Source organism: Vipera berus (assembly GCF_964194415.1).
Source record: "Vipera berus genome assembly, chromosome: 15".
Lineage (NCBI taxonomy): Eukaryota > Metazoa > Chordata > Lepidosauria > Squamata > Viperidae > Vipera > Vipera berus.
In genome coordinates this window covers 2,455,542-2,470,767 of record NC_138218.1, presented here as the reverse complement: position 1 = coordinate 2,470,767, position 15,226 = coordinate 2,455,542, and the positions used below count along the sequence as shown (strand labels likewise).

General features: G+C 46.4%; 1 protein-coding gene across 1 annotated transcript; it reads right to left on the bottom strand.

The window, feature by feature from the left end:
- Positions 1-288: 288 nt before the first annotated feature.
- LOC308674722 (uncharacterized protein) lies at positions 289-2,673 on the bottom strand. Its single transcript, XM_081339450.1, has 2 exons — positions 1,905-2,673; positions 289-1,678 (listed from the first exon to the last, which is right to left on the bottom strand). The coding sequence occupies exons 1-2, from the start codon at positions 2,074-2,076 to the stop codon at positions 420-422; spliced, it is 1,431 nt and encodes a 476-aa protein (XP_081195576.1). The 5' UTR covers positions 2,077-2,673; the 3' UTR covers positions 289-419.
- Between the last annotated feature and the right edge of the window lie 12,553 nt (positions 2,674-15,226).

The window sequence follows — 15,226 nt, the reverse complement described above, 5'->3', positions numbered from 1 at the left end:
AGAGTGCAGTTTGTTCTCTGTGTGGAAGGAGGGAGTGTGCCAAAAGGTACGGAAGAGGCGAGAGACCAATTTCAAGGGGAAAATTAACCCAGGAGAAGGGTCTGATTTCCAGGCCCAAGGAAAGAACCGTGGGCACAATGGAAATTGCTAAGTTTCTTCAGAACATTCCAGTAGCAGCTTCTGAATCTCAAAATGAAATCTCACCAATGAGAAGAAATTGTGATACGGGTTTGTGGAAATGAATACACTTCTACTCATAAGATTACGTACCCCTTGAAAAGTGTAAGATTCAAATTCAACTATTAGAAATCACAGAATAGCAGAATCATTAAACAGAGTAGCAATAAAGGGAACAGTAAAATGTTGACACACAAAGGATGAGGTGGCAAAGAATGGTAAGTGTTCACACCTTCCAAACTCTAGACAAATGGTTTTTCTCCTGTGTGAATTCTTTGATGTTTACGAAGACCACCACTTTCAGTAAAACTCTTTCCACACTGGAGGCATTTATACGGTTTCTCTCCTGAATGGATCCTTTGATGTACATAAAGGTTTCCCCTGTGACCAAAGCTCTTTCCACATTCCAGGCATTTATGTGGTTTTTCTCCTGTGTGGATCCTTTGATGCACACAAAGGGTGGACCTCCGATCAAAGCTCTTTCCACACTCCAGGCATTTATATGGTTTTTCACCTGAGTGGATCTTTTGATGTCTATAAAGGGTGCTCCTCCGACTGAAGTTCTTTGCACACTCCAGGCATTTATGCTGTGTCTGTCCTGAGTGGATTCTTTGATGAATACGAAAGGTGCTCCTATCCCTAAATCTCTTTCCACACTCAAAGCATTCATAAGGTTTTTCTCCAGTGTGGATCCTTTGATGAATACGAAGGTGTCCATTATCAGAAAAGCTCTTTCCACACTCCAGACATTCATAAGGTTTTTCTCCTGTGTGGATCCTTTGATGTATATAAAGGCTGTTCCTCCGACTGAAGCTCTTTCTACACTCTGTGCATTTATTCAGTTTTTCTCCAGTGTGGATCCTTTGATGTGTACGGAGATGTCCCATCCGAGTGAAGCTCTTTCCACACTCTGCGCATTCATATGGTTTTTCTCCAGTGTGGATCCTTTGATGATTACGGAGGTTTCCACTATCAGAAAAGCTCTTTCCACACTCCAGACATTCATATGGTTTTTCTCCCGAGTGGATTCTTTGATGTCTATAAAGTCTGCTCCTCCGACTGAAGCTCTTTCCACGCTCTGTGCATTTATTCAGTTTCTCTCCTGTGTGGATCCTTTGATGTCTATAAAGGTTTCCCCTCAGACTGAAGCTCTTTCTACATTCCAGGCATTCATACGGTCTCTCTCCAGTATGGATTCTTAGATGCTTTTTAAGAGCTTCATTTGATTTGGAGGATTTTCCACATTCCGGGCACTGATATTTCTCTCCTCCCTCCTGGATTCTGTGGCGTTTCCCGAGTTTCCCGCCTCTTCTGAGGGACCCTCCGCCCTCCAGGCCCGTCTCGGGGTCTCCGCCCGTTTCCTGCTCCCCGGTTCGCCCTCCAGGCGGCCTCCTTTCGCGGAGTCCCCTTCGGCCCATCCCTTCCGGGCCTTCCCCGCCGTCTCCTCCCGGGGCTGCTCCGCTGGGCCTCCTTCCTTCCTCTGCCGGGCTCGCCCGTCCTCCTGCAGGGGGGAATGGAGATGAGGAGAGGCAGGTCACGGCTTCGTCCCTTCCCTGGAGGAGAGTCCCAGCCCTGCCCAGGGAAGAAGGCCGAAGCCTCGGCCTCTCAGTGAGACTTTCCGGGCAGGACTCCCTCCCAGCGCCCGTCCCACCAGACAGGCCTCGGCCTCCCCCCTCCCCACTTTCTCCGCCAGAGAAGAGCTCGGACTGCGACTCCCGGCATCCTACCTGAGTCAATTCGGCCCTTCTGTAATGTTTGATACCGGAAGTGGAGGCGGGACTTCTCAGAGCGCCTGTTAGCTCTTCTTTCCATTGAATGGACCGCCTTGAGAAGTCCTTGTGCCAATCGCCGCCCTCGCCAGAGCGACCAATCAGCGTCGTCCTTCCATCCATAATCCATTTTGCGTCTGCGCAGTAGCAAAGGTTTTCTTTTGGAAGGGGAGCGAGGTGCTCCCTTTGATCTTTGGGGTCCTGTCTTCCCACCCCCCTACATCCAGGCCGGCGGAGCTGAGGGGCCTGCCGGGGTTTTTTCTGACCTCCCTTCTTCCTCTGGGGGGCTCCGGCCAAGCTCCCCCCGCAACCCCCAGGCAGCCCCCCTCCCGCGAGGGGGTCGGAGCCGATGGGGAGAAGGGTGGGGGAGGCGGGAAAGCAGCCTTCCCTTATCTGGGGGGCGCCCCGAGGAGGAGGGAGCCGAGCTTTTTAAACGTTCCATTGCTAGACATCATCTCTTGCATTTCCTGGTGGTCCCCCATCCAAGCCTAAGCAAGCTTTCCTTCCCAAGTCAGCCAAGGCTGCCCAGGTACAGACTGAGAGTCACCTGCCTGGAGAGGTTCCCCGGTGGAGTCCCTGCAATAAGCCACAGTGGCAAGGGAAGCCCTCACACATGCAGGGTCTGCTCAGTTTGCCAGGTTAAATCGGCATGCACTGAGCCTGTTAAACAACGCCAGGGGTCTGGGTGTGCAACGCCAGGAGTGGGGAAGCAGGTCGTGTTAACAGAACCTTGGGTACCGCTGCGTCCCACTTCAGGTTGCTGTATGTCAGAGGTGATGAACGACGGTCTTTTTATTATTTGTGGACTTCCGCTCGCAGAATTCCTGAGCCAGCATGGACAGTATTTGGCTGGCTCAGGATTTCCGGAAGTTGAAGTCCACAAGTCAAAAATTGGCCATCGTTTTAATCTAGGGCAGGCGATCGCCCAGTTCGTCCCTTCCCTTTTCCCGCTGACCGCCTGCAGAGGGCGCCAGGAGTCTCGCTCTGTTCCGACACTTGCAAAGAATGCGACAGCGAGCTCAGTTAACTTTTCCTTCCGCCTGCTGGAAAGATGGTGCCTTCAGCCTGCAGCGCTTCCGCCCGGCACAAATATGGTACCTTCCAGGACTTCCACTCACAGGTCTTCTCCGCTGCGGTCGTGGATGATGAAGGCCGCACCACTTGCCCTGTCCGCCCGGACAGCCTTCTAGCTCCAGCCCCCACGATCCCTGGGCTGCAGGAAGCGCCAACGAAGGAATCTTTGAGAGAGCCACTGAGCTCTTTGCTGGGGGGGCGCCGTGGCCTTTCCCCGGCCCTCGAGATGAAGTACAGCCGAGCGGCAACCCCCCTACCGACCATCAGGGGACAGCAAAGGACAACTGTTGGCGTCACCTGCCGGCCTTTATGCTCGGTGATAGGAGGTGACGGGGAGATTGCCAATGCTATCGGTCTCCATGCTGCCACTGCCCGTCACTATGCCTCGTGGGTGGGCAGGGCTGGTCCTGGTGAAAGGGAAGCCTGTGGCTGCAAGGCTATTTCAGCAAGGGGACCGTGGAGGTGCTGGTGGGGGGTGGCGCTGATCTACAATCTGGTTGCGTCCATCAAAGCCAGAACCTGCTCAGCCTTAGATCCATGGGACAGCCCTAGAACCAGGAAGCCGCCCCACCACCAGGGTGTGCGCACAGGAGATGGCCAGTACCCTGGGTGAAGTCAGCCTGCGGGGCAAGATAGCCAGGAGACTCCACTTGCGTGTAAGCAGGGCAGGGAACGTCGCTGGTTCCAGGGCTGCCCTGTGGATCTAAAGCTGAGCACGTTCTAGTTTTGATGGACGCAACCAGGTTGTAGATCAATGTCTGGTTGGCCTGGGGTGGTCTTTTGTTGTTCCAGAGCAGGTCTCCGGGACAGACGGACAACATTGCAGGCTGGATGTGGCCCGTGGGCCTTGTGTTTGACATGTCTGCTCCAGAGCTTGAGATATCGTGGCCAGACCAGTAAATTTTGATTTGATTCACGCAGCACTACTCTCTCCGTAGCATCTAACACCCACATTCACATTTGCTAAGTGTGGCAGTGTTGAGAAGAGTTGGATTTCTGGCTGTTGTCCAAGTCCAGCCTTCATTACTTCCTGGCTGAGTTCAAGCTGGCCTATCAGTTGCCCCGTCTCGGTGGCAATCCTGGTTCGAGCTGGACCTGCAAGGTCCCTTCCAAGTTTCAGAGAAGGACAAGGTGAATGGTCGAGTCCCCCTGTAGAAGCAAAAAGTTAGGGGTACCTTTTTATCAAATCTCAATCTACTGTGAAATCAGTTGAAACTGATGCAATTAAACAGTTCCTTGCATAATACATTGGCTGTAAATTTTGATTTATGACTAACATTCTTCTAAATAAAACAAAATGGCATGGACAAAATCACTGCATGAAGCCTTTGTAGATTTTAAACCAACATTTGAGAGAAATCTTGATGAACATGGCGAATACAGTACAAAGGGATGTTACTTTTTCTCATTCAGCATTTGTATGAAATGTGCTAATCAACCTGGTACCTCTTCAGTCTCCCAGGGCTGTATTTAGACCTCCGCTGCTCAACAGCTCATCTGATCATTCTCCTGCTTACACCTGTGTCAATCCCTGGGCCCTACTTCTCCTCCTATATGCTGAGGATATGGATCGTATCTCACAAAGCTTTGTTGGCCTTAGAGTCTCTTGTTTCTGCTAAAAAGCTTTATAAAGATAAGGGAACTACTGAGAGCATCCAATTTACAAGAGTTTCAGATATCTGGGGATGGTCTTACATGGTGCTGACATTTGGAAAACCCATTTAGATTATATCAAACAATGACATCCCCAACAATGAAGGCCAAATTAGCTCTAGAGCCAGTTCCTGCCAGTTCCTGCCATCTGGACGGGCATTGGGGGTGGGGTGGGGTGTGGACAAAGGGAAAATTTGTACCTGATGGGACACTTGTTCCAATTAGAAGATCATTTAAAGGCAACTTATTAATCTCACAAGGAGGTTTCCCTTAATGAAAAGAGGAGCACAGGACACATACAGTAGAAAAAGTACAAAAGAATATGTAGCATGTTTCCTGAGTCCATCTTGAAGTACACATTCTGTATGTTCCTTTTTGGATGGCAAAGCTCAGACAGGGACTGCAAAGGATGTGTACAGAGTGGGCTTGAGATAACATGCAAAAAACAAGATCTTAAATTAGAAAGATAAGCTTATGGAATGCAGGAAACTGGATCATATATTATTCCTTGTGTTAATTGAAAAGGATAAGCAATAGATAAGGAAAAACAACCAATTTCGGGATGACATGTAAACTGTTAATGTTTAACTGCTAAAGCTATTGTTTTAAGACATACATATATGAGTGAATGTTAACCAATAAAGAACACAGCTGCTCAAGATTCGTGTGAGTCTCCTTTCATACTACAAGAATAGTTGATTGGATGGAAGAAATCCTGTTAATCAGAAACGTGGACAGTAAGTTAAACATCCCATAATAACCATTTCAAACCATTGTATTAAAAGGAGAATGTTCACATGGGAAAAGGCATCCAGAGCATGAGCCACAGAAATCTATTGTGAAAAGGGACATTTATAGGCAGCTGAATCTTCTAGCATGTACAACTGAAAAAGTCCTTTGCTATTCAGCCTGAGAGAGTGCCTTGTTTTGCAGTTAGAAAGTTACAAGCACCCAGATGCTAAGGCAGAAACCTTCTATATTACAAGGTTATCACAAAAACATTAAAGTTACAAGAAAGTGCAACCAAGTGCAAGAAAGCCGTTGCTTGGCCCTCAGCAAGGACTATATTCCTGCAACACAGAGGTCTTCACATGAGGCAATGGTTATGGCCCGCATAAGGAGAGAAAAGGGTAAATAGACTCATTAATTGATTCAGTAATAACCAAGAGTGCAGTTTGTTCTCTGTGTTGAAGGAGGGAGTGTGCCAAAAAGTACGGAACTATTTCAAGGGGAAAAGTAACCCAGGAGAGAGCGCTCTGATTTCTAGGCCCATGGGAAGAACATTTCAGTAGTAGCTTCTGAATCTCAAAATGAAATCTCAGCAATGAGAAGAAATTGTGATATGAGTTTGTGGAATTGAATACACTTCTACTCATAAGATTTTGTACTCCTTGAAAAGTGTGTAAGATTTAAATTCAACTGTTAGGCATCACAGAATAGCAGAATCATTAAACAGAGAGTAGCAATAAAGGGAGCAGTAAAATGTTTTCTTTATTGAAAAGTTTTAAAATACATTTTATCTTTAACAATCCCCCCTCCCCCTCCCCTACTTATCCCTCCCTACCCCTCCCCCCTCTCCCCCCCCCCCGACTTCCCAGAGCTAAGTACAAGGTATAAAAACAGGAAACAATCATAAACATCCATATGCTAACAACAATAAGCTCTTAAATCTATCGCCCTCTAGCTCATATAAGATAAAGGGAGCAGTAAAATGTTGTCACACAAAGGATGAGATGGCAATGAACAGTAAGTGTTCACACCTTCCAAACTCTAGACATATGGTTTTTCTCCTGTGTGAATTCTTTGATGTTTACGAAGACCACTATTTTCAGTAAAGATCTTTCCACACTGGAGGCATTTATATGCTTTCTCCCCTGAATGGATCCTTTGATGTACATAAAGGTTTCCCCTTAGACTGAAGCTCTTTCTACACTCCAGGAATTTATGCTGTGTCTCTCCTGAGTGGATTCTTTGATGAATGGAAAAGGTGCTCTTTCCACACTCAAAGCCCTCCAGGCATTTATACGTTTTTACTCCTGTGTGGATCCTTTGATGTCTTCGGAGGTGTCCAGCCACAGTAAAGCTCTTCCCACACACCAGGCATTCATATGGTTTTTCTCCAGTGTGGATCCTTTGATGGATATAAAGGTGTCCTATCCGAGTGAAACTCTTTCCACACTCCAGGCATTTAAATGGTTTCTCTCCTGTGTGAATTCTTTGATGATTACAGAGATCTCCCCTCTGACTGAAGCTTTTTCCACATTCCAGGCATTTATATGGTTTTTCTCCTGTGTGGATCCTTTGATGATTACTGAGTTTTTCACCATTAATAAATCTCTTTCCACATTCGAAACATTCATATGGTTTCTCTCCAGTGTGAATTTTTTGATGTTTATAAAGGTTTCCTCTCTGACTAAAGCTCTTTCCACACTCCAGGCATTTATGCTGTTTTTCTCCAGTGTGAATTTTTTGATGTTTATAAAGGTTTCCCCTCACATTGAAGCTTTTCCCACATTCAAGGCATTTATACGGCTTTTCTCCTGTGTGGATCCTTTGATGTATATAAAGGGTGCCTGTAGGAAACCTGTCATATTTCCACCTTAGGCTCACATAAAATGGCGCAGGTCTGGCTCAGGGCAGAGATAGGTTTCGTTTCTGTGCATAAGTTACAGTTTAACAAAAATCAGATGACCTTGCTACGTGCAGACGGACACCCGTTGGAACACGTACAAGAAAGTAACACATACAAGATAGTTACAAGAACAAAGACATTCCATACAGATATGTAGCTGATTTATAACCTTAAGATAATTGCTTAGTGCATGGCTGAGATGTAACCATTCGCAACCTTAAGATAACGGTTTCATGGATAGCTGAATGCTTAGATAATTGTTTGTTGCTAATTGCTTGTTGCTGATGCGTTGCTGGTATCTCAATAAAAGAGAGCTTGGGACTTCGGTCTGGGCCCTCATCCCGAGAAACCTCAGAGAGATGTGTCCTCATTCATTGGCAAGTCATGAGGAGCCCGCCGGGTGCGAAAAAAACCACAACTGGTGACCCCGACGTGATTCTGCGGAATACGTCTTCAGCCGTCCATCCTCATTCACCCGATGGTGGCTGTGCTCAACCTGGCTGTTCACAAGCAGCAGGTTCCCAGCAACCCGGCTGCTTCAAGCAACAGGTTCCCAGCACCCCGACATGATCTGCTGCGAGTGGATACGTCTCTGACGGTCTCCATACTCATCGCCTGGAATAGGCTGTGCACACGATCTCGCCTCGTGAAGACGACGATCCATTTGTGAGTATGGGGAACAAATTTTCTAAGCAACAGGCAGTGCACCTGAAAGAGCTTGAGGAAATAGTCAGAACTTCTAATATTTTACTTAAAAGTAGTGGCAAACAATTACCAGCAGTTTCAAAAAAGGAGTTGATTGCTTTAATGGAATAGGGCTCGTTGAAAACAGGGACTTGGAGAAAAATTGGAGAATGGCTCCACGAACCTCCTCGAGCACCTCCAAAAATGTTAACAGCCTGGCGAGTCTTAATGGAAAGTTTGTGGATTCACGAAAAGGGACTTAAAGAAGCCTTTTCCGTTTCTCCGGCTCCCCCTCCTTATGAGGAACCTATTCAGCCGGGAGAAACTCAGCAGGGCACCTCAGCTGCGGCTCCCAGTGCCCCTCAGGCTCAGCCAGAAGCAATTAACAATTATCCAAAGAAGGAATGGTGGCAAATGCTGTTAGACAGGCCGCCTGATCAGGACAGCTAACATTGGGAGATTTGTCTTGCTATCCAGTAAACATCTAACCAGCTCCGGCAGCTGGAGGAACTGGAAGTCCATTGCCACATGATACTGACACCTTCACAATATGTAGTTTGGGAATCTGAGTATAAAATAGAAATAGAGGAAAAAAAAATCTTGCTGGATTATCTCAAGGGGTAGATAGGGATCAATTATTTGGCACAGGACAATTCGTTACAAATGACCAACAGGCTCAAAGCCCAAGGGAGTCTTTTAATTTGATACAGGAAGGGGCTTTAGCAGCTTTCCACAAGATATCCTCACGGAAAAGCTAAAATGTCTTTTGCAAAAGTTTATCAAGGTCCCAATCAGGCTTATTCAGAATTTGTGGATAGATTGCAGGAAGAAATAACAAGGCAAATAGACAATGAATATGCCCGAAATGAACTCCTGTTAAAATTGGCTTATGTGGGGCTTGAAAGAGCCTCTTGGGGCGAGCTGTTCTCAGTAAAATCCAGGGGCGCGCCTGTTGATTTCAACTGCCTGGACTTGTCTGAGATCTAGCTTCCCATTGCAGGCTCCAAGCCAAGCTAAATTGACAATTCTGGTCTACCAAATCAAAGAATAGGAAAGTAGTTGTTGTTGTAAACCTAAAGAAAAGAAAAATCAAAGAAATAAAATCAAGTTTTTCTTCTATCTTTTTCTTTTAATCTAGCTTTTTGGACTATTGTTTTGGCCTAAAACCCCAAATTGATATGTGTGTTTTGTTCTGTTTTAAATAAATGTTGTTTTAATAGTATGTGTGTATATATGTCTGTCTGTGTTGTTCTGTGTTATTTCCAAGACTTGGAAGAGGGTCAAAATCCTCTCTGATAACACCAAACAAAAAGGCCTTATTTAACAATGTATGCTTTGTCTGGAGAAAGTATGAAATGAAATTTTAGTATGTGAAATTGTTTATGCAAGCAGTCAGAATGGAAGTGAATGAGTTAATTTGCTGATATATAAATGTGAGTGTGCTAGCCCTCAAACCCACCTACCACCCCCCACCCCGTCCCAGGCTGTGAAAGGAACAGTAAACTGCAGATTTTATTGTTGTAAAAGCCATGGATGATGTGTGAGAGAAAATGCATGTAAAGGAGAGCAAACTATTTTTTTTTGGTGGTGAGATTTTTGTAAAGTTTCTTTTACCCCCCCCCAACCCCGCTGTGTTACTTTAAGAGTGAGAAAGGGAGAGACAGCCAGAAGAGGGGGGGTGGCTGGTCCTTTTAACCATTTTTTTTTCTCTGCTTAGAATTCCAGTCTGAGAAAGGGGGGTGGATGTGAAACTTGATGCCCACTCTTGCAGTTTCAGCTTGCAATTTTTTTTACTCGAAAGAGGAGAGATTAATTGTTGGACAAGTTTTTGGAAATCTTTGAGTTTTAGTTAAACATCACCCAAAAGAAATTACTCTGATCTTTTTGTGGAGTTGTTTTTTGTTTTTGTTTTTTTGTTTTTGATGTTTTTGTGTCTGTGTGCAGGACACATTGATAGAAGGTGATATCTGGGAGAATTTCCCTCCCTTAATCAGCACTAACCTGTGGATTTTATGCCTTACAACAGGCTCTGAGATTGTTAATACAGGAAAGGGGGAACATATACACTGACTCCAAATATGATTATGGAATCTTCAATACTTTTGGAGAAGAGAAATGTAGAGGATTGATTAATAGCTAAGGAAAACAGTTGGCTCATGCAAAAGTTGATAGAAGCTGCAGAAGTTAGGCCAGAATGGCAGAAGGGCAGTGAATGAATAGATAATAGAAGGGAGAAACAGAAAAGTGGTTTTTAAGTTGGTTTGCACAGATTTGTGAATTGCATGCATGAATTGTATGCCTTAACACAAGCCTTAGAATACTGAAGGAACAAGAATGTACTATAGAAATATGGATAGGGAGAAACATGGGAAGTAGAAGAAAGTGAAAGGTTGATGTTGCATGATGGGAGTCGGATGTTTCTTTTGCTGCTATTATTTTAAACACGCCTGGATTATTTACTGCTGCTATTGTTCAACGTGCTAACCAATTGAACATTTTGGAGTGGATTCATTTATCCCACACGCCCAAAGTTTCTGTTTTAACCAGAGAAGCACAATTGGCTCAATTGATTTTTAAAATCTGTCACCGAACGAAAGCCTTGATTGGGCTGGAGATAGACACTCTTTTTGTGCCTATGTCTTTGCGGATTTGGGAATCATTTTTTCAAACCTCAAGTGAATTGCAATTTTCCTTAGCTGATTGGCATGGCAAGGTTTCTTGCCACCCACCACCCGATTATCGTTTGCAAATTGTTCGCACTGTACCCATTGACTGGTTGTCACCTTTGTCTCCTCACTCCCTACATTCGGCTGTTACAGTTTTTGCAGATGGGAGCAAGGAGTGTGGCGCCTGTGCCTGGTTGGAAAATGGTCAATGGAGAACCAAGCAAACAACACCCCAGCGGTCAGCTCAAAAAGCTGAACTGGCTGCTTCAATTTTGGCCTGTCAAATTTTTTCATTTCAACCTTTAAACCTTATTGTGGATAGCTTTTATGTTTATCACACAATTCAAGTGATTTATGGATCTTATTTATCCCCCTCCATTCAACCAGATTTGTTACAACTTTTTTTAACCTTGCAAAATTTGCTTTTTGAACGCCAACATCCTATTTTTGTTGCTCACATTTGTAGTCATCAGCCTTTTCCAGGTTTTTTGCAAGAGGGAAACAATGTTGCAGATCAGGCTGCCTCCGGACCTTCAGCCTGTTCTTTGCAACCCCTCACCCCCTGGGAAAGTCATTCATATTTTCATCAAAATTCCAAAGCTTTGCAAAAGCAGTTTGGCATCACCGCTGCAGAAGCTATTGCAATTCGCCAGCAATGTCCAACCTGCAGCAAACAAGCAACTGCAATCCCTATGGGTGTTAATCCAAGGGGATTGGAGCCTTGCCAAATTTGGCAAATGGATGTCACACAACATGCACCATTTGCCCCATGTAAGTATTTGCATGTTTCAATTGACACCTTCTCAGGATTCATCATGCCCACCCCCCAAAGGGGTGAAGCCACTAAACATGTAATTAATCATTGCATTTGGACCTTTGCAGTGCTGGGATGTCCAAAAGAACTCAAAACAGATAATGGCCCTGATTATAGCAGTCAAGCCATGGCAGAATTTTGTCATCATTGGCAAATCACACACAAATTTGGAATTCCATATAATAGCCAAGGCCAAGCCTTGGTGGAAAGAGCTAACCAAACCTTGAAACATGCTTTAGATCGCTATAAAAATCAGAACGGGGGAAAACGAAACCCCAACCTCCCAGCAGTGCAAGAAACTCTTAACCTTTGCCTCTACACTCTGAACTTTTCAAACTTGACATTCATATGGTTTCTCTCCAGTGTGAATTTTTTGATGTTTATAAAGGTTTCCTCTCTGACTAAAGCTCTTTCCACACTCCAGGCATTTATGCTGTTTTTCTCCAGTGTGAATTTTTTGATGTTTATAAAGGTTTCCCCTCACATTGAAGCTTTTCCCACATTCAAGGCATTTATACGGCTTTTCTCCTGTGTGGATCCTTTGATGTATATAAAGGGTGCTCCTCCGACTGAAGCTTTTTCCACAGTCAGAGCATTTATGCGGTTTCTCTCTTGTGTGGATCCTTTGATGGATACGAAGGTGTCCCGTCGGAGTGAAGCTCTTTCCACACTCCAGGCATTCATATGGTTTTTCTCCTGTGTGGATTCTCAGATGCCTTTCAAGATCTCCATTTCTTTCAAGGGATTTTCCAAACTCCGGGCATTTAATTGGTTTTTCTCCAGTGTGGATTCTTAGATGATTTTTAAGATCTCCATTTCTCTTAAAGGATTTTCCACATTCTGGGCACTGATATTTCTCTCCTCCCTCCTGGATTCTGTGGCGTTTGCCGAGTCTCCCGCCTCTTCTGAGGGACCCTCCGCCCTCCAGGCCCGTCTCGGGGTCTCTGCCCGTTTCCTGCTCCCCGCTCCTCCCTCCAGGCGGCCTCCTTTCGCGGAGTCCCCCTCGGCTCATCCCTTTCGGGCCTTCTCCGCCGTCTCCTCCCGGGGCTGCTCCGCGGGGCCTCCTTCCTTCCTTCCTCCGCCGGGTCGCCCGAAGTCCTATAGGGGCGAAGGGGGAGAGGCGGGTCACAGCTTCGTCCCTTCCCCGGAGGGGAGTCCCAGCCCCGCCCGGGGAGGAAAGCCGAAGCCTCGGCCTCTCAGTGAGACTTTCCGGGCAGGCCTCCCTCCCAGCGCCCCCCCAGCCAGACCAGGCCTTGGCCTCGGCCTCCCCCTTTTCTCCACCAGAGAAAAGCTCGGACTGCAACTCCCGGCATCCCTTGCGCCCTACCTGGCTCCAAGCCCGTCCGCGACCGAGTCAATTAGGCGCCTCAGTTCTATTCGTTCCCGGAAGTGGAGGCGGGACTTCTCTGCGCACCCTTTTCCTGGTAGCTGTTTCTCTTTCGCTTGAAGGGACCGCCCCGAAGAGTCTTTTTGTTAATCGCCGCTCTCGCCAGAGTGACCAATCCGCGTCGCCCTTCCTCAGCCAGCCAGGTGGCGCCTGCGCAGTAGCGAAGTCTGTGGATTTGGGGGTGCCGTATAACGTCTTAACACTGCTGCCCCTTTGGGGGCTCCATCCCCCCCCCACAAGGGTGGCAGCTATGTCTGTTCCTCAATCCTGACTCGTCCATCGCAGGGCAGGGAGACTGAAGCTTCTGCGCCGGATCTTGGCGCTTCCTAGCACTGCCTTCCTCTGGGCAGAGGGAGCTCAGAGTCAGCTCCTGGGGTGCCAAGAAGCCCCTCGCCCAGCTTGGGACTCCCCGCCCTGAGTGCTCTGATTGTGACTACTTCCACATATAGTAAAATCAATCTTTTACTTTTGCAATAGTTCTTATGCTTTTTCATACACCTAACTCTACCCTTCTCTCTTTGACCCTAATAAAGCTTTGATTAGAAACCAGCTGAGTATTTCCAGGGCAGAAGACTCTTCAGTGGGGTGAGATGCTTTATTTTGGATTCAACCATTCCCACATTTATCTCCTGAGTTTGCAAAGCTTTAGCAGACCAAATTTAACTGTAGGGTGTACCAAAAGTACAACAGTGTCATTTTCTTCCCTTGAAAAGCCAAACTGTGTCCATGAGGGGGAAGTTTGGGGATTGAGTTGAAATGCTGGCTGGGAACAGAGAGTGGAGCAGTTTTTCTACCCAATTGGGCTAGTTTTGGAGATTGGTTGCAGGACAGTTCTGTTTTGGGGGATATTATGGGGTGTTTTTCAAGGGCTGTAGAGAGAGTCCTCGACTTAACACCATTTGTTTAGTGATTGATGTTACAGCAACTCTGAATAAAAGTGACATGATCAATTTGCACAATTGTGAGCATTGCAGATCCCCATGGTCACGTGACCAAAATTCAGGCAACTGGCGTGTATTCCCGACAGTCGCACAGTGCCAGGCTCACGTGCTCACACTTTATAACCTCTGCAGCTGCCGTCTGACAAGCAAAGTCAGCGAAGGAAGCCAGATTCACTTAACAATGGTGTGAGTCACTTAGCAGCTGCACTAACTGGCTTAAAAACTGGGGAGATGACCTCAAAACTATAGCAAAAAAAGGTAGTAAAATGGAGCGCAACTCACTTAACAACGGTCAGCAACAGAAACTTTTGGTTCAATTGTGGTCATAGGTGTACAGTTTGGGGTCAATATATCAATCTGTCATGAACGATAACTGCAAATTACATCAGGGGCAGCAAAATTATTGTGTCAGTCAGCCCCCTCGCCTCTAGTTGCAACCCTAGCCCCTCCCTGCCCAGATCCAGCTTCTCTCTGGCCCCTTCTCTCCCCAGGACCCCTTTGCAAAACTGCAGCTGAGGGAAGGGAAATCCCTCCAACGCCTCTCCCCTTAACACTTGGATTTTTCAACCTCTATTGCCCACACAGGCAATATCCTCCCTATCTCCCATTTTCCTCCCTATCTCCCCTTCGGAAGGGGCTCCTGTTGCTGCCGTGGCCAGCGTGTCCTGAGACACAGCCCTCCAACCCTGGGCTGGCACCTGTCTCATATTGCTAAGCACATTTGATTTGTGCTTAGATTGTAAGCCACCCTGAGTCTTCGGAGAAGGGCGGGATATAAATGGGATTAAAATAAATAAAATAAAATTTCCTCTTCTTCCTGCAGCTGACTGGCAAAACAGTGCACCTGCTTGTCTGCCAGCACATTTGCAAGTTATATATGTGTGTACAGAAGACACCGTGACAATCTCACCTGGCCATATGTGTGTGTGTTTGTATGTGTGTGTGTATGTGTATATGCGTGTGTGTGTATATATAGAGAGAATAAATGTGTTTATATCTGTATGTGTGTGTATGTATGTATGTATGTATATCCCCTCCTCCCATCTCTCTCTACACACACACACACACACACACACACACACACAATTTAAAAAGTATAGTTAAAAAAGTAAATTGCCAGGTGAGATTGTCACGGCATCTTCTGTGCCTCAAGAGAAGAGAGCCAGGCAGGATTTCACTGTCCCACCTGAACGCAAATTGCATTGCCATAAAGATGTTTGGGGGGGGGCTGTAGGTGGGTGTGCCCAATCCAGTTTATCTTCTGGGAAGGAACACAGGTTGATTCTGTGGGCCGTTTGGGAGGTGGGTAGGAATTTTCCTACCCCTCCAGGGGGTTGGGCCATTGTCCCTTGGGAGGAGGTTGGGTCCTGTGGCCTGGATCCAAAGGGGTTCCTCCTTGGCTTCTCTTGGCAGATGAGGAAATCGAGAT

Bases quoted from the DNA above. Each gene is read 5' to 3' on its own strand.
- LOC308674722 (XM_081339450.1), bottom strand. From the start codon at position 2,076: ATGGATTATGGATGGAAGGACGACGCTGATTGGTCGCTCTGGCGAGGG. The intron at 1,679-1,904 runs GTAGGATGCCGG...TCCCCCCTGCAG, and splicing joins GAAGGGCCGAATTGACTCAG to GAGGACGGGCGAGCCCGGCA.